At 40.1% G+C, this 20,776-nt stretch overlaps 1 protein-coding gene across 6 annotated transcripts; it reads right to left on the minus strand.

The window, feature by feature from the left end:
* Positions 1-2,532: 2,532 nt before the first annotated feature.
* LOC120029321 (ribonuclease T2-like) lies at positions 2,533-20,035 on the minus strand. 6 transcript variants are annotated; one of them, XR_005473581.1, is made up of 15 exons: positions 19,923-20,014; positions 19,679-19,747; positions 18,904-19,067; positions 13,983-14,066; positions 13,618-13,672; positions 13,434-13,483; positions 13,219-13,276; positions 13,023-13,087; positions 12,803-12,916; positions 12,635-12,680; positions 11,982-12,053; positions 11,672-11,738; positions 9,720-9,780; positions 5,741-5,923; positions 2,533-4,692 (listed from the first exon to the last, which is right to left on the minus strand). XR_005473581.1 is itself a non-coding variant. In XM_038974543.1 (12 exons), exons 3-12 carry the CDS (start codon positions 18,969-18,971, stop codon positions 11,544-11,546), a joined length of 807 nt encoding a protein of 268 aa, XP_038830471.1. In that variant the 5' UTR covers positions 18,972-19,067; positions 19,679-19,747; positions 19,910-20,035; the 3' UTR covers positions 10,380-11,543. The 6 variants fall into 6 exon arrangements, 5 of the variants coding, with proteins under 5 accessions (XP_038830471.1, XP_038830470.1, XP_038830473.1 ...); XM_038974543.1 differs by lacking the exons at positions 2,533-4,692; positions 5,741-5,923; positions 9,720-9,780 and having other exon boundaries at positions 10,380-11,738; positions 19,910-20,035; XM_038974542.1 differs by lacking the exons at positions 2,533-4,692; positions 5,741-5,923; positions 9,720-9,780 and having other exon boundaries at positions 10,380-11,738; positions 19,923-20,012.
* Positions 20,036-20,776: the final 741 nt, after the last annotated feature.

Genomic DNA, 20,776 nt, shown 5'->3' on the forward strand with positions numbered 1-20,776 from the left:
AAAAGTTAAACAAATTACAAATTTGGGCAGTCTTGATACAAAATGTTGAACAGAAATACAATGGTTCATTGGATCATTCTAAAACTTTGCACATACACTGCTGCCATCTAGTGGCCAGAATCTAAATTGCACCTGGGCTGGAATAATACACTATGGCCTTTCTTTTGCATTTCAAAGATGGTACAATTTTTTTTTTCTTTGTATTATCTTTTACTAGATCTACTGTGTTATATTCTCCTACATTCCTTTCACATTTCCACAAACTTCAAAAACTGTTTCCTTTCAAATGGTACAAAGAATATGCATATCCTTGCTTCAGGGACTGAGCTACAGGCAGTTAGATTTGGGTATGTCATTTTAGGCGAAAATAGAAAAAGAGGGGCGGATCCTTAAGAGGTTTAAGAATCTTGACATTTTGACCAAATCTTACGGTGAACAAATTATTGCAGTTTACAAAGACCAAATGTAGTACTCTGTTCCATAAAGCTTTTACATCTAGTCAGCTTCTACAGCTGCTGTTCGTTTAAAGCATAGCCATACTTTTATTGTCGACAAGGCTTGCATACATTGCAGGTGGTCTGTCTACAGTAAATGTGAACATTTCCATATTATCTAATTCCTTTGAACATCACAATGCATGACTTATCTCTGCCTCTGGCCATCTGCGGGATTGACTGCAATTTATTACGCCCTGGTCGGTGTGATATTTGCAAGTACAAACAGATACATCTAAGTGATCCTGCTAGAATCTGTCCGTATGTTAATATCTGTGAAATGCTAAAATAACGAGATGAGTCATCCACAAATGTGGCACTGGCACACAACATCATACCTAGAAAAAGCCAAAGTCGGAATGCACGCTTTAGATTAGATTGTTATGGAGTACTGTCTGACAAAGATAATAAAGGTCTCAAAACCAATCATTCATATCTATGGAGAGTCACTGCAGTGACTATATTAAGTACCGGTGGCACTTCAAAACAATGTCAGGATTTGAAATGTAAACCCACTTTAAAAAGTCAACACCTTATTTTGCAATGACAATGTCAAGAGTTCAAAGAATATGCTTTGAAGTCTTGAATATGGATTCTTTATGCCTCCCAAAGTTTTCAGGGATTGTAGTTTTTGATAAAACAAAGACTGTAAAATCACCAGTAATTCAGCTAAAAATGTGTTTAATTTAGGAAATCTGTTCCGAAGTATTCCCACAAAAAAGAAAGAAAAAGAGACTCGTTCGTGTCTCAATGTAATCAAAGTATAACATTATTGTTACTTTCAAATACAATCACTTTTTTTGGTGGTCTATTTGCAGTGTACAAATTATTACAATTATGTTCCGGACCCCCGACAAATATCGTTCTTCGGTTACACCTGCTTTAGTGGATATAAGCACCTAAAATGTTCCCTTTAGAGCAACTGTATAGCAAAAGTGTTGCTGTCTGTTTCACAAAAAACCCCAGAGGATATCATTCAAAAAGCTTTACCATGTCTGTATTGACATACCCGCTTTCCATACAGTAATTTACCTGGAATGGATTGAACCATCTTGGTGTCTTATATCTGACTGGGATTCATGATGCAGCACTGTTCCCCCTATTACAGTAAATCTGCCTAGTTGAAATAATGTTCTAAGCATCTGTTCAAGAAGACAAGCTATGTGGAAATTCTTCATTTTAGATTCAGGGGGTGTAAAAAACAATTCAGTCATCACTTCAGTTTGTACAGCAGCCATTAGGACAGCATGTAATTATACTGGACTTGATCTCACTCTGAGAACACAGATGGAATGTGGGAGTTATCATGCAAACACTTCCTCATAGGTTCCACACAACACCAGTAGGTTTTATCTACTATACTTACATTGCCAAGACACATTGATCACATCCAATAAGGCGAGTACAGTACATCAAGCTGTGGATCCTAAACCATGCTCCTCCCAAGTATGCATTGCATTTTTACAATTCAAAACTTCTGGAATAAACTGAAGAGACTGTCACATCAGCAACTTCTTCAAATATAGTGCCTATAGAAAGTCTACACCATCCATTCAAAAAGTCCACCTTTTGTAGCCTTAGAGTGCATTCAGAAAGTAGTCAGACCCCTTGACTTTTTCCACATTTTAGTTACGTTAACACCTTATTCTAAAATTGATGAAATTGTTTTTTCCCCCTCATCAATCTACAGACGATACCTCATGACAAAGCAAAAACAGGTTTAGACATTTTTTTAAATAAATAAAAAGTTAAATATCACATTTACATTAGTATTCAAACCCTTTGTTGAAGCACCTTTAACAGCGATTACAGCCTCAAATCTTCTTGGGTCTGACACTACAAGCTTGTCACACCTGTATTTGGGAAGTTTCTCCCATTTTTCTCTTCAGATCCTCTTTAGCACTGGTCAGGTTGGATGGGGAGCGTTGCTGCACAGGTATTTTTAGGTCTCTCCAGAGATGTTCGATCAGGTTCAAGTCCAGGATCGGGCTAGGCCACTCAAGGACATTCAAAGACTTGTCCCGAAGCCACTGCTGCTTTGTCTTGGCTGTGTGCTTAGGGTCATTGTCCTGTTGGAAGGTGAATCTTCGCCCCCAGTCTGAGGTTCTATAAGGGTACAAGTGCTGCGCCTCCTGATAATAATTAGGTGCATGTTTCCTCTAGGCTCAGACTATGACAGATACAAATCAACATCAATAAAGGAAACTAATAGAAATCAGTGACGAGGTTGTGTGCCAGCCAAAACTAAATCTTGCACTACCTAGACACCCATTAGTAAGGAAATAGATTTTCAATAAGAAAAACATTAATTTCAGTGCCTCATTGATTTCACCACCTGATGTGTTGTGCACTGAGGTCCACAAGCAAAGGGAAAAGGTGAGAGGACGGAGAGCGAATAGATGCGAGAAGGAATTCTAAAACGAGCAAAATTATCATGCCGTTTGTATGTGGCTGCTATGATTGTGAACTGTGTTTGCGTGTGATCAGGGGTGTATTCATTCCTCCGATTATGTTGAACATTTCTTAAAATGGAAGCAAACGGAACGAAACAGGGATAAACATACCTGAATTTGTCCAATAAAAACTCTTGTTTGTAACTGTTGGTCTAATGATTACACCCTAGATCAGCTAGTTGCAGGCAAGTGTGCAAGACGGTATTGAATGTGTCGCTGTCTGTCACCTTAATTACTCTAATTTGTCTCTCAACCTGTGTGCACCTACGTTGTAAACTTTCATTCATAGGCTGGATTGTCACAACCTTATGATAGGTATAGAGTAAATTTGAACATCATGTAGTAGCCTAAACCTATCAATGTTACATTGAGCTGGGTGAATGGAATATGAATGACAGTCATCCAATATGCTGTAATAGAAATAAGACCATGCTCATAAAAAAAAAGAACATGCTCCCTCATCTTAAACGTCACGACTGCCACTGACTGAAACTATCAATTAATCTTCTGATCACATTAATGATTAAACAGAGGATTACACAGGACAAACTATTTATTTATTTTTCCGTTACTTTACCAGGTAAGTTGACTGAGAACACATTCTCATTTACAGCAACGACCTGGGGAATAGTTACAGGGGAGAGGGGGATGAATGAGCCAATTGTAAACTATAATGCATAATTCCCCATAAATAGTATTATAGTGCAGTGTGAACAGTTTATACTATGCAGTATACAGAGATAATTAGCATTGGAGTGACATAGGAAGTGCGGGCAGGTGGAGAAATCAAACAGTTACACAAGGACAGGGTTCGAGCATAACTAAAGGCACATATCTGTATTACAGACCAATGCAAAGCTGTTTAGCACAAAGAAATTAGCAGAAAGAAATCAAGTGATCTTTCAAACAGATTATGTTTGTCTCCCATACTGCACCGGTCCCCATGGAGCTGAAGCATAATAACTGCCTGAATACAGTAGTAGATCTGAACCTTAGCCTGCACATACGGTAATGCTGATATATATATTTTTTTTTACAGTATATCAGAACCTTACATTTATGTTCAAATCATACCATAAATCAACTACTATGACATGGGAGGATTGTAGTAGTATATCCACATTACTGTACTGTTTAAATCATATTATAGATTTAAATATTCCTTCAGAGGATTTGACATTCACCTAAACTGTATTGAATTACCAAGTCATAATACTGTTCCTTGTTAGAGGTAGACATGAATTAAAATAAATGTGTCAAATCTCTGATACAGAGTATGGCTTAACATTTTTCTTGTTTAAGAAGGTACCTTAATATATATTCACTGAGCACATAATTTGAGCCATCGTTCATGCTCACTCACGTGAAAAGAAATGTCTTTTACGTAAGTAAAACGTAATTATCCCGAAAGACCGGCCTTGACCCTCAAATATCAGGATGCACATTAATGAGAAATGCCATGGTTATCAGTGCGGTCCAAAACCTTGCCTAGGTACTGCTTTGCTGTGTCTAAATGGCTGGAAGGACTGTAGTTAGGCATGGAAAATACGAGCTATAGAATGCTTGGAGACAGAGATACAGAGGTGGAGAAGTATCTGGGCTGTAGCCAGGTCCGTGGCTGATTAAGCTTATCTCACCCAAAGCCAGGGGTGCTGTGATCCATAGAGAGCAATCCATCAGGACCCAGAATGTCAGCCGCCCGTATCTGTCTGGTCTTCATGTACGTCTCCTGTTCTTTCAGCTCTCTGGAGAGTGAGTAATGGAGCAGTGGTCACCCTGGCTGTGTTTATAGGTCTGCTGTGAAAAGATATGCCTCCCTTCATCTCACCTGTGTAGCTGCACACGTTTAATACAGCATCTTGCACCTGGATATTCCTAGATAAGCCCCCCAAATGAGGTATACTAGTAGCAAGATCTTATCATGTATTTATTAATTTCCTTGAAATATTGTGATTCCTTAGATGACTGACGATAAAATATAACTTCATATTTCTAATCACAGCATAGGTGAGTTGCAATTATAGATTTAATCAACTCACTACCATAAAATGCATTGGTGAAGGCTGATAACTCAGGCTATCCAGTGGCACTCTTTATCAGTGTCATTTCCTGGGAAATAGAGATTTGTCTGAAAATCAGCAGATCTCTTATTGTGTTTGACTGGTGTATCGCTGAAGGATTAACGTCATTTAACTAGATTTAGGAGGACAGACTGAGCACTGGACATTAATGCATTTCTGGGTTATGTGGTTTTGGGGACTACACAGCTGCTTAATGACATATATAGGAACTCTGCATGCATCACTTTTGTTGGACTACTAACACCTGTATACATTGCAGCTTGACATTTACTGTCATGAGTCTTGTCCTGGAGGCAGAACTGAGCGATGTCCCCTTAGATAGGCTAGCTGCAAAGTAAAAATTGGCTATAATGTAAAAATTTATCTACACAAAAATGAGCTTTTTGGTCTTAATTTAAGGTTAGAGTTTGGCATTAGGGTTAACGGTGTGGTTAAGGTTAGGTTTAAAATCACATTTTATGAATGTGGCTGTGCCAGCTAGTGACCACTTTGCAGAGCTGCCTCCAGAACAAAATTCATGACGAAATTGCTAAACTGCATATACATCAGTTAGCCAGTATATAGTTCTCTGTACAAGTCCTCCAAACTCCTCCTTTCTATTGATGCAGATTAGACGTCATTACATTAGAGAGCTGGATACTCTCACTATGTATCCACTTGTTTTTCTTACATTCATACGACTAAGTCATAATAAAGGATATCACATACTCACCATATAAAACACAAATACTGTTATATTATAATATCCTCTGGTGTATTCAGGAGCTCTTCATAAGGACCCTCGTCTTCGGTCAACGAGGCGAAGACGAACTCAGCCTTACTTTTACCGCTCACTCTGGTCAGGGAGAACCAGCGATGACTCAAGGTGAAATTACTTCCTTTCGGCCCAGTTGCCCTCACAGGAAGAAGGGCAGACAACACAGGATCTTAGCTCTCATCTACCACAGATGAGTGAATTACAAAACGATTGCTTTCAACAGCAGACAGAATTGCTATCAGCCATTACCTCTGGGTACCAGCTCCCATGAATTCACACTGATTAAAAGCCAGTTGACTGGATCTGACTTAGGACCTCTACCAAGAGAAAACCACCCTGGCTATAGAGGATAATGAAATCATCCACATCTTTACTAATGATAGAGAAATCTGCTGTAAAGCAGTATCCAAATCCAACAGTTATAGTGATCACAATATTACCATATCCAGGAAAACCAAAGTTCCAAAGGCTGGACCTAATATTGTGTATAAGAAGTCCTACAAGAGGTTTTGTAGTGATTTCTATGTTGATCATGTAAAGAATATTTGCTGGTCTGTGGTGTGTAATGATGAGCAACCAGACACTGCACTTGACACATTTATGAAATTGCTTTCTCCAGTTACTAATAAGAATGCACCCATTAAGAAAATGACAAAATTGTAATCCCGGTGAATTGAAAAATGTTATGGTTGAAAGGGATGAGGCAAAAGGAACGGCAACAAAGTCTGGCTGTATAACCGACTGGCAAACGTTCTGCAAATTGAGAAATCATGTGACTAAACTGAATAAAAACAAGAAACTACACTATGAAACAAAGAATGACAGCAAAAAGCTTTGGAGCACCTTAAATGAAATTTTGGGCAAAAGGGCAAACTCAGCTCCTAGTCCATCATTCATTAAATCAGATGGCTCATTCATCACAAAACCCACTGATATTGCCAACTACTTTAATTATTTTTTAATTGGCAAGAAAAGCAAAGTTAGGCATGACATGCCAGGAACAAAATGCCAAACCTACACATCCAAGCTTAACTGATCAAATTATGAAAGACAAGCATTGTAATTTTGTGACTGCTGAAGAGGTGAAAAAATTATTGTTGTCTATCAACAATGACAAGCCACCTGAGTCTGACAGCTTGGATGGAAAATTACTGAGGATGATAGCGGACGATATTGCCACCTCTTCAATCTAAGTTTACAAAAGATGTGTGCCCTCAGGCCTGGAGGGAAGCAAAAGTCATTCCGCTACCCAAGAATAGTACAGCACCCTTCACTGGCTCAAATAGCCGATCAATCAGCCTGTTACCAACACTTAGTAAACTTTTGGAAAAAATAGTTTTTGACCAGATACAATACTATTTTACAGTAAATAAATTAACAGACTATCAGCACGCTTATAGGGAAGGACATTCACAACATGGCACTTACACAAATGACTGATTGGGTGAGAGAAATTGATAATAAAAAAATTGTGGGAGCGGTTTTGTTGGACTTCAATGCAGCTTTTGACATGATCAAGCATAGTGATCAAGCATATGATCAAGCACTCCTAATCCAGGCACTTGTCATCTCCCGTCTGGATTACTGCAACTCGCTGTTGGCTGGGCTCCCTGCCTGTGCCATTAAACCCCTACAACTCATCCAGAACGCCGCAGCCCGTCTGGTGTTCAACCTTCCCAAGTTCTCTCACGTCACCCCGCTCCTCCGCTCTCTCCACTGGCTTCCAGTTGAAGCTCGCATCCGCTACAAGACCATGGTGCTTGCCTATGGAGCTGTGAGGGGAACGGCACCTCCGTACCTTCAGGCTCTGATCAGGCCCTACACCCAAACAAGGGCACTGCGTTCATCCACCTCTGGCCTGCTCGCCTCCCTACCTCTGAGGAAGTACAGTTCCCGCTCAGCCCAGTCAAAACTGTTCGCTGCTCTGGCACCCCAATGGTGGAACAAACTCCCTCACGACGCCAGGTCAGCGGAGTCAATCACCACCTTCCGGAGACACCTGAAACCCCACCTCTTCAAGGAATACCTAGGATAGGATAAAGTAATCCTTCTACCCCCCCCCCCTTAAAGAGTTAGATGCACTATTGTAAAGTGGTTGTTCCACTGGATATCATAAGGTGAATGCACCAATTTGTAAGTCGCTCTGGATAAGAGCGTCTGCTAAATGACTTAAATGTAAATGTAAATAGTATGCTGCTGGAAAAACATACAGTGCATTCGTAAAGTATTCAGACCCCTTGACTTATTCCACGTTATGATAAAATTGTTTTCCCCCCCTCAATCTACACACAATACTCCATAGCGACAAAGCAAAAACAAGTGTTTAGATATTTATTCAGACCTTTTACTCAGTACTTTTGTTTAAATCACCTTTGGCAGTGATTACAGCCTTGAGTCTTCTTAGGTATGATGCTACAAGCTTGGCGCAACTATATTTGTGCCGTTTCTCCCATTCTTCTCTGCAGATCCTCTCAAGCTCTGTCAGGTTGGATGGGGAGCGTCGCTGCACAGCTATTTTTAGGTCTCTCCAGAGATGTTCGATTGGGTTCAACTCCGGTCTCTGGTTGGGCCACTCAAAGACATTGAGACTTGTCCCGAAGCCACTCCTGCATTGTCTTGGCTGGGTGCTTCGGGTCGTGTTCCTGTTGGAAGGTGAACCTTCTCCCTAGTCTGAGGTCCTGAGCAATCTGGAGCAGGTTTTCATCAACGATCTCTCTGTACTTTGCTACGATCTCTCTGTACAAAACGTTTTTGCTTTGTCATTATGGGGTATTGTGTGTAGATGAGGAATTGTTTTTATTTAATCCATTGTAGAATAAGGCTGTAACGTAACAAATCTGGCTTAGGACCGTTACCGAGATGAGATCTGGTTTAGGACCGTTACCGAGATGAGATCTGGTTTAGGACCGTTACCGAGATGAGATCTGGTTTAGGACCGTTACCGAGATGAGATCTGGTTTAGGACCGTTACCGAGATGAGATCTGGTTTAGGACCGTTACCAAGAGGAAACCACCCTGGCTATAGAGGAGCTGAGGAATGAGGCCATGAGTGCTCTTGTGTGGGTGACTATCCCATGCTGTCTCCATTGACTTGAGGACATAAGACACTTAACCTCTCAAAAGGAGAGAAGAGGAATGAAATGCATTTCAAATGGGCCTGGTTACCAATTAGGTAACAGTGATGCAGCTGAGAGTTTTCAGTCAGGAAGAATCAACCTGACTACCACTGTTAAGCGACTTCAATAACCACATTAGGAGTGATGCATGGATCTCACTGTGTGTGTCTAATAGCAACTGAGGCAGCTGTTGCTCCCCCTACACCTATTTGATTTTTCCTGTTCTTGGCAAATTAGATTTTACATTGACACTATAACCCAGGGGTGTAAAACTAATTTTACGCAGGGGCCGCATTCGGTTATATTTCGGTTATATTTTCAGTGCTCCTTTACTGTCTAGTTTTATTTAGGTTATTATTAGTGAGCTGGACACACAAACTGCATGAATGTAGAACCATTATAATTTCTACAGTAAAGTATATTGTGTCCATAACACCTCCAATAAAATATTTTTTTAAATTAAAAACACTCAAACCACACACGAGCTGGATTGGAACCCATCCCCGGCGGTATGTTTTACACCCCTGCTATAACCGCTTTCCTCTTATCCTACTACAACAGCTTACATAAAACTGATTGCACCACACATAATATTCATTATATCTGACAGCCAAGGCCCATAATACAAAATTAAAAGTTTTATTTTGGGGTCAGGGAGTCAATTGCAGTTCACATTTGCAGGGAAATACTAAACTATGATGACATGTAAGTTAGACAAGTTATTGTGTGTATATTTAAACATCCCGTCCCAGGATTTTGATAAACCCCTTTTATTTAAAAAAGTTTAAATACTTCTTGCAAAAATAAGCTTTACTTACCACCGGCCACAAACAGATGAAGCTCTTCAGTATGTTTCCATGCCTTGCATGAGGCCCAGGTCTGTAAAAAGAACAATGTCTCATGTACTCCAACAGCCCAATAAATCTCACACAAGGTAAATTGTCAAGAGGAAAGATCAAGGGCTTGACTGTATGGTATAACTAGCCTATACACCACCAGCTTTGCTATTCTACCACTATAGTAAATAGCTTTCATTAACAAAAATGATTTAGACATCTTCTTGCGCAGGAGACAGTTAAGATGGAGTGGCAATCATCATCTTTGTTCTAATAAACTGACTATACATCTGCAGTTAAGTTGGTGAAGAGTGTGTGACAAATATAAATATGTATATGTATATGTAAATATACATGATTTTAAGTCAAACTCATCAGCATTTGAGTGCCTGGACATGGAGTTTTATATCATGTCATACCTTTTGTGGATATAACATTTCTTTAAATGTGTAATTTATTGTAACAGACTGAACAATGCTAGACAATGTAAGACAGGTATACTGCCTCTGTTGGCCATTGGTGTTGTGTAGACGTTTCCTGACCTCTTGTGGCATGTAGTTGAATGTGCATACTTACACATTACACTAGTTACCTGGATTCCCTAAAATGCAAATTGTAGGGGTAAAAAGTATGTACAACTGCTGCAATAGAAACATGTATTTAATTAATTGTCAGTAAAAATTACAGAGGATCGGAACCATATCAAATAAAGCCACCATTTAAAACCAAAGCGTATCCCACAACTGAAATGAAATCTAACTAACTTAACAGCAGAAACAACATCAGTTTCAGATACAATAAGTATATCTGATTAAATCATGATCATCATTCCATCAAATTATGGAGATGGCATTACTAATGTAAACCAATGGGTTTTAACCACCACCATACACAATCTTAATAACTCAACACTTTTTACATCAAAACATTTTTAAAGAGTAATGGAGGCAGTGAAAAGACTTCTTCATAAACCGTGCATTGAACTTTAGATTTTGTTTGACAAAAAGTAGGACCATACTTTAAACAATTTAAAAGCAAATGTCATACTATATTACTGGTGGCATTAGGGTTATTATGATCAGTGAGAGCGTTGGGCCAGTAACAGAAAGGTCGCTGGTTCAAATACCTGAGGTGACAAGGTGAAAAATCTGACTATGGCTGACCCTGTAAAACAACACATTTCACTGTACCTATTTGTTGTATGTGTCAATAAAACATTTTTTATATATTTGTATGACACATTTGGCAAAGCACAAGATTTAAGGACCTTACATCACTCTTAGTATGCCATTTGCGTATAAAATATTTATAAAGCATTATATAGGAAGTATAGGCCTTCAGGAGTGTTATCATTAAAAGCTGATTTATTCCCTGAGTTAAAACATGATCAACCTGCTTCTAAGAATCAAGCAGTACAATTTTAAGTTTGAATGCCAGAAAACACAGAAAACAGATCAAAATAGTAGTAGACAAATTCAATTGGAAACAGTTGTGTTTTTAGTAGTCCAGTATAGTATTTCTGAGCTAACTCACACTTAGTAGAACCTTGTATCTACACTCAGGAAAAAAAGGTGCTATCTAGAACCTTAAAGGGTTCTACGGCTGTCCCCATAGTAGAACCCTTTGAATAACTATTTTTGGTTGCAGGTAGAACACTTTTGCGTTCCATGTAGAACCCTTTCTACAGAGGGTTCTACCTGGAACCAAAAAGGTTTCTCCTATGAGACAGCCGAATAACCCTTTTTTCGAAGAGTATGTTCCATGTGAGATATGACTGATTATAGAGTAACCAGACCTCACTAGCCACTACATTGATGGCTTCCCCTTAAGGGGAGGGTAGTAGACAGGTGTGGCATGGTCACATACACTAAACTCTGTACCCTTAACATTGAGGAAGTCAATTAGTCTCAGAGTGTCGGTCTCAGAATGCTCACAGTTGGCAAGTTGGAAGTCTGAGTTGAAGCAGATCTCGATCTGGCCCAAGATTTGCACCTTCCCACCCTGTGAACAAGAAAGAACTTAGTGATATGGTCTCCATTCAAGGTTAGGATTCATGATTTAACATTTTAGTTGTGAAACAAACACTATTTATGTAGAATGATTAAGGAAATGTATTCTAAATACAAAAATTGTACACAATCCACATAATCCTCTACTCTTCAAAGAAAACCTGTAGGCAAATTCAATAACTAGTGCTTGAGTTTGCATTCTACCAAAATAAAAATATTGTAAAAAACATGATACCTTTGGATGAATACACTGAATCTTTGGTTTCACACTGTAGAAGTTGAGAATGATTCCTTCGATGTGGTCAAACTAAAAACACAGAAGTAGTACATTTAACCATGAGTATTCATCACATGCTATTGGATGCATGCACACATCTGAGTCATTTCACTGACAGTAGCTAAGTACAAATGTAAGATCTTAATTTGATTACCCTGTTGCAGGAAAGTTTTCCTGCAATGCAAGAACTTCAACATGTGAAGTGTATTTGAGGTTTAAAAAGGCTTCTAAAGTTTGTAATTTCTACTTTGAAATTTCTGACTTGGAGTTTTCCTTACGAAAAATGTCTCAACCCTTACAAAAATGTCCATTAATTACACATAATAATTCACATTTCCTGTTGCTGCAGGATTATTTTCCTGCTGTAGCAAACTGGCTCAAATCAAGATCCTACATCTGTAAACAGGAACAGTAAGTCAAATGACTTGGAGTAAATTAAAAACTATGGCGGGTTTCCCATAACACAGGGTTTCCTTTAAAACAGTATAGTATGTTTCTTGATATGACGCAAAAATACTTGCCGTTCTTTAAGTCTAACTTTAAACATACAGCAATTTAATCAGTGCAAAATGCCATTGTCCTTGGTAATGTAGTAATAATGATGTACTTACCGTATAGTAAGTCTCCGAGGGCACAATGTTAAATTTCTTCATCACTCTGAAGACATAAAGAATTTATAAATAACTAGTAGAAACATAAATCAGGCTTCAGGGTATACAGACCATATATTATCCCATATGTTTCATGAGGATACTCTATTGTTATTTCAGTACACTTACCCATCAAGGTCTAATGTGTGATACAGCTCCAGGACTTTGCCAAAGTATTTGTGTTGACTGTTTAGGGACTCTGCTTTTGCAGCACACGTTCCATGTTTTTGCCATTCATATTGCCTGTAAATAGAAGATCAAATGTGCTAACATTTGTTTAGGAAAATCTTCTTACCTGAAAATATAACAATGACCTGGAGTAAAGTATTTATACAAAATTAGAACAGACCAGAATTCAGAGGATGCTGGAGTTATAAGATCCGGCCACCACTTCTGCATATCTGGAAGTAGGTCCTGTAAAACATAGTCACGATCAAACATTTCTCTTAATTTTTAAAATTATAAACACTTGACTTTTGACTTCAAAATAAAAAAAATTGTCACGAATAAGCAAAATGTATGTTTTTTCCCCCAGCAGAACATACCTGGATTAGAGTTACATTGAAGTGCCAAGATGAATTGCATTCCTGGCCTTTATCTGGCCTGTAAGACACAGACATTGGTCAAATGTGTACAAAGATAACAGAGTCCACCACAGTTTCTTGTCACTCAAACTCAGAAACCATGATGATTGGGTTGCGGGCAAAGGCAGCATCTTCAGTGCTTTATTTTTTACTGAACATTATTAAGTCATCCTTACCACAGTCCATGCAAAGTCCAGTAGTCAAATTTAGGATCACAGTGTTCCATCTGCATGTCAAAATGTTTATTTTGTCATACAAGGTGGCACATCTGGAAACTTATGGCCACTGTATCAATTATACAATCAGATCAACACATGATACGTAGAGTTTATTATGCTATCAAACCATAAAGTAGCTTACACTGCAAAACGTGCTTGGCCAGTGTTGAGTTAGGATCAACTTACTCCACATATGCCTGAAATAAAGCAGAGTTACATTCAATAAAATAGTAACATTAGCATGATCAAAGTGCCTCACTCATTTAATGGCCTTTAATTTGCATTGAGACCTGCTACGGAATGACACCAACTCAGTGGCCCTGTGGTTAGAGTGTCCTGGGTTTGGAAAGTTGGGGGAATCGATCCTAGCTGCCTCACGCTGACCTATGAGCTGTTGTCTCAAAAATAATACTTACATTGGAATGAATGGCTTGATACAGAGGCCATTAACCAGACAGATACGCCTACCAGTGCATTAACCAGACAGACAGGCCTACCAGTACTTACGGCGACGCGAGTACGAATGAGGAAGACATCAGACCGCAGGCAAGGCACAGCAGGACAACAAGTGCCAAAGATTTCATGTTTACGCTGAAACAAAAAAAACATACCATTAGGATAGGTCGATTTTGGACCATAGCTGGATTGACATGATCTGTAGGCCTAATATCTTTGTTGGTAGGCTAACTCTTACAATTATAACGCCTACAACTTCAATTGTATATGCCACTTAAATCATAGGTGGAATTACCACAGGGGATATTCAGAAAAGGTTGATTCGTCCCCCACAATAATGTATTTAAAATAAAACCTCTCATTCCAAAATCATGGGCATTAAGATGGAGTTGGTCCTCCCTTTGCTGCTATAGCAGCCTCCACTCTTCTGGGAATTCTTTCCACTAGAGGTTGGAACATCGCTGCGGGGACTTTCTTCCATTCAGCCACAAGAGCATTAGTGAGGTCGGGCACTAATGTTGGGCGATTAGGCCTGGCTTGCAGTTGGTGTTCCAATTCATCCCAAAGGTGTTCGATGGGGTTGAGGTCAAGGCTCTGTGCAGGCCAGTCAAGTTCTTCTACACCAATCTCGACAAACCACTTCTGTACAGACCTCGCTTTGTACACGGAGCATTGTCATGCGGAAACATGAAAGGTCCTTCACCAAACTTGCCACAAAGTTGGAAGCACAGAATAATTTAGAATGTCATTGTATGCAGTATGGTTAAGATTTCCCTTCACTGAAACTAAGGAGCCTGAACGATGAAAAACAGCCCCGGACCATTATTCCTCCGCCACCAAACTTTACAGTTGGCACTATGCATTGGGACAGGTAGTGTTCTCCTGGCAACGGGCAAACCCAGATTCGTCGGACTGCCAGATGGTGAAGCGCGAGTCATCACTCCAGAGAACGCGTTTTCACTGCTCCGGAGTCCAATGGCGGGGAACTTTACACCACTCCAACCGACGCTTGGCATTGCGCATTGTGGTCTTAGACTTGTGTGCGGCTGCTCGGCCATGGAAACCCATTTCACGAATCTCCCAACGAACAGTTCTTGTGCTGACGTTGCTTCCGGGGCCAGTTTGGAACTTGGTAGTGATTGCAGCAACCGAGGACAGATGATATTTTATGCGCTACGTGCTTTAGCACTCAGCGGTGCCGTTCTGTGATTTTCTGTGGCCTTCCACTTCGCGGCTGAGACGCTGTTGCTCCGAGAACTTAACACTTCATAATAACGGCACATATAGTTAATAGGGGCAGCTCTAGCAGGGGAGAAATTTGACAAGCGGACTTGTTGGAAAGGTGGCATCCTATGACGGTGACACGTTGAAAGTCACTGAGCTCTTCAGTAAAGGCAATTCTACTGCCAGTGTTTGTCTATGTAGATTGCATGGCTATGTACTTGATTTCATACACCTGTCAACAACGGTGTGGCTGAAATAGCCAAATCCACTCATTTGGAATGTGGACACCCATATTGGTATTCAAAAAGTATTCAGACCTTGACTTTTTAATATATATTTTTTTACTTTACAGCCTTATTCTAACATGGACTAAATTGTTTTCCCCCCCTGATAAATATACACACACAATACCCCATACAGACAAAGCAAAAACTGATTTTTAGACATTTTAGCAAATTTATTACAAATAAAAAAATAGAAATATCACATTTACATAAGTATTCAGACCCTTTAATCAGTACTTTGTTGAAGCACCTTTGGCAGCGATTACAGCCTCACGTCTTCTTCGGTATGATGCTACAAGCTTGGAACACCTGTATTTGGGGAGTTTTTCCCATTCTTTTCTGCAGATCCTGATGGGGAGCGTCGCTGCACAGCTATTTTCAGGTCTCTCCAGATATGTTTGATTGGGTTCAAGTCCGGGCTCAGGCTGGGCCACTCAAAGACTTGTTAAGAAGCCACTCCTGCGCTGTCTTGGCTGTGTGCTTAGTGCAACGACCCTATTGGAAGGTGAACCTTCGCCCCAGTCTGAGGTCCTGAGCGTTCTGAGAGTCTTTAGGTGCCTAGTGGCAAACTCCAAACGGGCTGTCATGTGCCTTTTACTAAGGAGTGGCTTCCGTCTGACCACTCTACCATAAAGGCCTGATTGGTGGAGTGCTGCAGAGATGGTTGTCCTATCTCCACAGAGGAACTTTATAGCTCTGTCAGAGTGACCATCAGGTTCTTGGTCACCTCCCTGACCAAGGCCCTTCTCCCCCGATTGCTCAGTTTGGCCGGGCGCCCGGGTCTAGGAAGAGTCTTGGTGGTTCCAAACTTCTTCCATTTAAAAATTATGTTCTTGGGGACCTTCAATGCTGCAGAAATGTTTTGGTAGCCTTCCCCAGATCTGTGCCTTGACACAATCCTGTCTCTGAGCTCTACGGACAATTCCTTCGACCTCATGGCTTGGTTTTTGCTCTGACATGCACTGTCAACTGTGGGACCTTATATAGACAAGTGTGTGCCTCTCCAAATCATGTCCAATCAATTGAATTCAAATCAAATGAAATGTTATGTCACATGCGCCGAATACAACACACCTTACTGTGAAATGCTTACTTACAAGCACCTTAACCAACAATGCATTTCAAGTAATAGAGTAAAGAAAATAGTTACCACAAATTAATAATGATAATCAAAGAGTAACAAGAAAATTACATAACAATAATGAGGCTATATACAGGGGGTTTCCAGTACTGAGTCAATGTGCGGGGGTACAGGTTAGTCAAGGTCATTTGTAAAGTGACTAAGCATAGATAACAGTGAGTAACAGCAGTGTAAAAACAAAGGGGTCGGGCACTGACCCCTTGCAATGTAAATAGTCCAGGTGGCCATTTGATTAATTGTTCAGCAGGCTTATGGCTTTGGGGTAGAATTTCTTAAAGAGCCTTTTGGTCCTAGACTTGGCCCTCCGGTACCGCTTGCCGTGGGGTAGCAGAGAGAACAGTCTATGACTTGGGTGACCGGAGTCTTTGACAATTTTTTGGGCCTTCCTCTAACACTGCCTAGTATGTAGCGCCTTACGGTCAGATGCCGAGCAGTTGCCATACCAGGCGGTGATGCAACCGGTCACAATGCTCTCAATGGTGCAGCTATAGAACTTTTAGAGGATCTGGGGACCCATGCCAAATCTTTTCAGTCTCCTGAGGGAGAAAAGGTGTTGTCGTACCTTCCTCAAAACTGTCTTGGTGTGTTTGGACCATGACAGTTTGTTCGGTCTGAATACTTTCTGAAGGCACTAACACACACACACAGTTGAAGTCTACATACACCTTAGCCAAATACATTTAAACTCAGTTTCACAATTCCTGAAATGTAATCCTAGTAAAAAAAAGTTGTCAAAATAGGTCAGTTAGGATCACCACTTTATTGTGAAATGTCAGAATAATAGTAGAGAGAATGATTTATTTCAGCTTTTATTTCTTTCATCACATTGCCAGTGGGTCAGAAGTTTACATACAATTAGTATTTGGCAGCATTGCCTTTAAATTGTTTAACTTGGGTCAAAGGTTTCAGGTAGCCTTCCACAAGCTTCCCACAATAAGTTGGGTGAATTTTGGCCCATTCCTCTGACAGAGCTGGCATTTTGTAGGCCTCCTGGCTCGCACACACTTTCCAGTTCTACCCACAACTTCCTATAGGATTGAGGTCAGGACTTTGATGGCCACTTCAATACCTTGAATTTGTTGTCCTTAAGCGATTTTGCCACAACTTTGGAAGTATGCTTGGGGTCATTGCCCATTTGTGACCTATCTTTAGCTTCCTGACTGATGTCTTGAGATGTTGCTTCAATATATTTACATAATTTTCCTCCCATCTATTTTGTGAAGTGCACCAGTCCCTCCTGCAGCAAAGCACCCCCACATCATGATGCTGCCACCCCCGTGCTTCACGGTTGGGATGGTGTTCTTCAGCTTGCAAGCCTCCCCCTTTTTCCTCCAAACATAACAATGGTCATTATGGCCAAACAGTTCTATTTTGTTTCATCAGCCAGAGGACATTTCTCCAAAAAGTACAACCTTTGTCCCCATGTGCAATTGCAAACCGTAGTCTGGCTTTTTTATGTTGGTTTTGGAGCAGTGGCTTCTTCCTTGCTGAGCGGCCTTTCTGGTTATTTCGAGATAGGACTCGTTTTACTGTGTATATAGATACTTTTGTACCCATTTCCTCCATCTTCACAAGGTCCTTTGCTGTTGTTCTGGGATTGATTTGCACTTTTCGCCCCCAAAGTATGTTAATCTCTAGGAGACAGAACGCGTCTCCTTCCTGAGCGGTATGACGGCTGCGTGATCCCATGGTGTTTATACTTGCGTAATATTGTTTGTACAGATGGACGTGGTACCTTCAGGCATTTGGAAATTGCTCCCAAGGATGAACCAGACTTGGAGGTCTACAATTTTTTTTCTGACATCTTGGCTGATTTATTTTGATTTCCCCATGATGTCAAACAAAGAGGTAATGATATGAAAGGTAGGCCTTGAAATACATCCACAGGTACACCTCCAATTGACTCAAATGATGTCAATTAGCCTATCAGAAGCTTCTAAAGCCATGACATAATTTTCTGGAATTTTCCAAGCTGTTTAAAGGCACAGTCAACTTAGTGTATGTAAACTTCTGACCCACTGGAATTGTGATACAGTGAATTATAAGTGAAATAATCTGTCTGTAAAAAATTGTTGGAAAAACTACTTGTGTCATGCACAAAGTAGATTTCCTAACAGACTTTCCAAAACTATAGTATTTTAACAAGAAATTTGTGGAGTGGTTGAAAAACGACTTTTAATGACTCCAACTTAAGTGTATGTAAACTTCCGACTTCAACTGTAGGTAGACGAACTTCAACTATAACAAAACTACACACTCCTGCCACCATCATTACACACACCTGCCTTCCCCTGTCACGCCCATCAGCGATTATTGGACTCACCTGGACTCCTGGACCTCTGTCATTACTTCCCCTATATGTCTGTTCCCCGATTCAGCATTGATTGTCATATGTCCTTGTGCTAATGCTGGTCCTGTCTTGTTCCATGTCTGTTCCGATTGAATGTTTGACTCCCCCGTACCTGCTTCTCTACTCCAGCGTCGGTCCTTACAAGATCATTATAATACAACTCAGTCTTCATATTTTACGTCTTAATATTTGCCTTGAAATACCTTCATTATTGATGGTGACTACTTCGCCTTCCACTTATATTGTGTTTTCAAAATACCCCATTCATATACCCCGCCATAGCCCTCAAGAGAGGCATGATAAGTCATGTCAAACTGTGCAGAATTACAGGAAATGCTTTTAAACCCAACCCCCCACCCTCCCAATACCTACACCACAATTTCGCCCTTGACCTAAATGTTTTTAGCCTATTATATAAATGTTTAATTTTAGTCTATATAGCATATGTAATAACAGTTATAGGCTACAATGGTTTAAATGGTGTGATTCTTACATTGGTGCTTGCCAGATACTATTGAGCTGATATTTGCGCCCATCAGCGCCAGTTTGCTGTCAAGTCAAATAATCGAGCCTGTTTCGCAACTCCGTGTAAACCGTCGTTGTGGGGGAGCGCAACTTGAGCTTGCACAATAGAAGGCTATGGGTTACTGCCATTATTTTACAATCACTGTCTCCAGCTGGCTACACGTAGCCTAGACTATTGGGTACATTTTCAATATAGCCTACGAGTGACACAACAAGTTCTTACCTGTGTTTTGTTCTTTTGTTCTTGTGGATCGATGTAAAACCCTGCTACAGTAACCTGGCGTATACACAACTAGAAGTTTGGAAGGACCATTTAGATGAGGAAATATTTATATTGTTTTATAGATTAGAAATATGACATCTCACTAGTATCACTTATAGTTTCAAATTAGATAGCCACTACGATTCGACGTCTGGAGGTAGAAGAGATGGTGGATAAATGAAGATGTCTTACTCAGGCAGTTTACCATTGTAAACATTTTTCACGGTTCCTGTCTCTGTAAGTAGGCGTTCCCTCTCTCACGTGAGCTTGCTTTACCGTGTAAGACCAATGGTTCTGGTCTATTTATTGTCCTTTCCCAGCTCTCCCCACCCGCCCCGCCCGACCAGAAAAAATTGCCAGTGAGATATTGGGCAGCCCTTCAAGGTGGCAGGGGCAATAAGTAGACCAGAATAGCCACGCTCTGAACTGAAAAAATATGTGGATGTCTCGCTTTCTCTACTGTCTCTGGTAGTAGCCTACAATAATGAAAGTGTGAAATTGTTTTCCTGCAACAGAGCTGAGTCTCACGCAATGATGTAAAGTACTTAAGTAAAAATACTTTAAAGTACTACTTAAGTAGTTTTTTGGGGTATCTGTACTTTACTATTTATATTTTGGACAACTTTTACTTCACTACATTCCTAAAGAAAAGTATGTACTTTTTACTCCATACAGTTTCCCTGACACCCAAAAGTATTTAACAGGACAGGAAAATTGTCCAATTCAGGCACTTATTAGGAGAACATCCCTGGTCATCCCTTCTATCTGATCTGGCGGATTTACTAAACACAAATGCTTTGTTTGTAAATTATGTCTCTGTGTTGGAGTGTGCCCCTGTCCACCCATCAATAAAAAAACGAGAATTGTGCTGTCTGGTTTGCTTAATATAAGGATTTTAAAATTATTTATACATTTACTTTTGATACTTAAGTATATTTAAAACCAAATAGTTTTAGACTTTTACTCAGGTAGTGTTTTACTGGTTGACTTTCACTTTTACTCGAGTCATTTTCTATTAAGGAATCTACTTTAACTCAATAATGACAACTGGTCTTACGG

The sequence above is a fragment of the Salvelinus namaycush genome, chromosome 35, assembly GCF_016432855.1.
Source record: "Salvelinus namaycush isolate Seneca chromosome 35, SaNama_1.0, whole genome shotgun sequence".
Classification (NCBI taxonomy): domain Eukaryota; kingdom Metazoa; phylum Chordata; class Actinopteri; order Salmoniformes; family Salmonidae; genus Salvelinus; species Salvelinus namaycush.

Bases quoted from the DNA above. Each gene is read 5' to 3' on its own strand.
- LOC120029321 (XM_038974542.1), bottom strand. The intron at 19,068-19,678 runs GTAAGAACTTGT...TGATCTTGTAAG, and splicing joins AACAAAAGAACAAAACACAG to GACCGACGCTGGAGTAGAGA. The intron at 13,277-13,433 runs GTAAGGATGACT...TGTGTCTTACAG, and splicing joins TGGACTTTGCATGGACTGTG to GCCAGATAAAGGCCAGGAAT.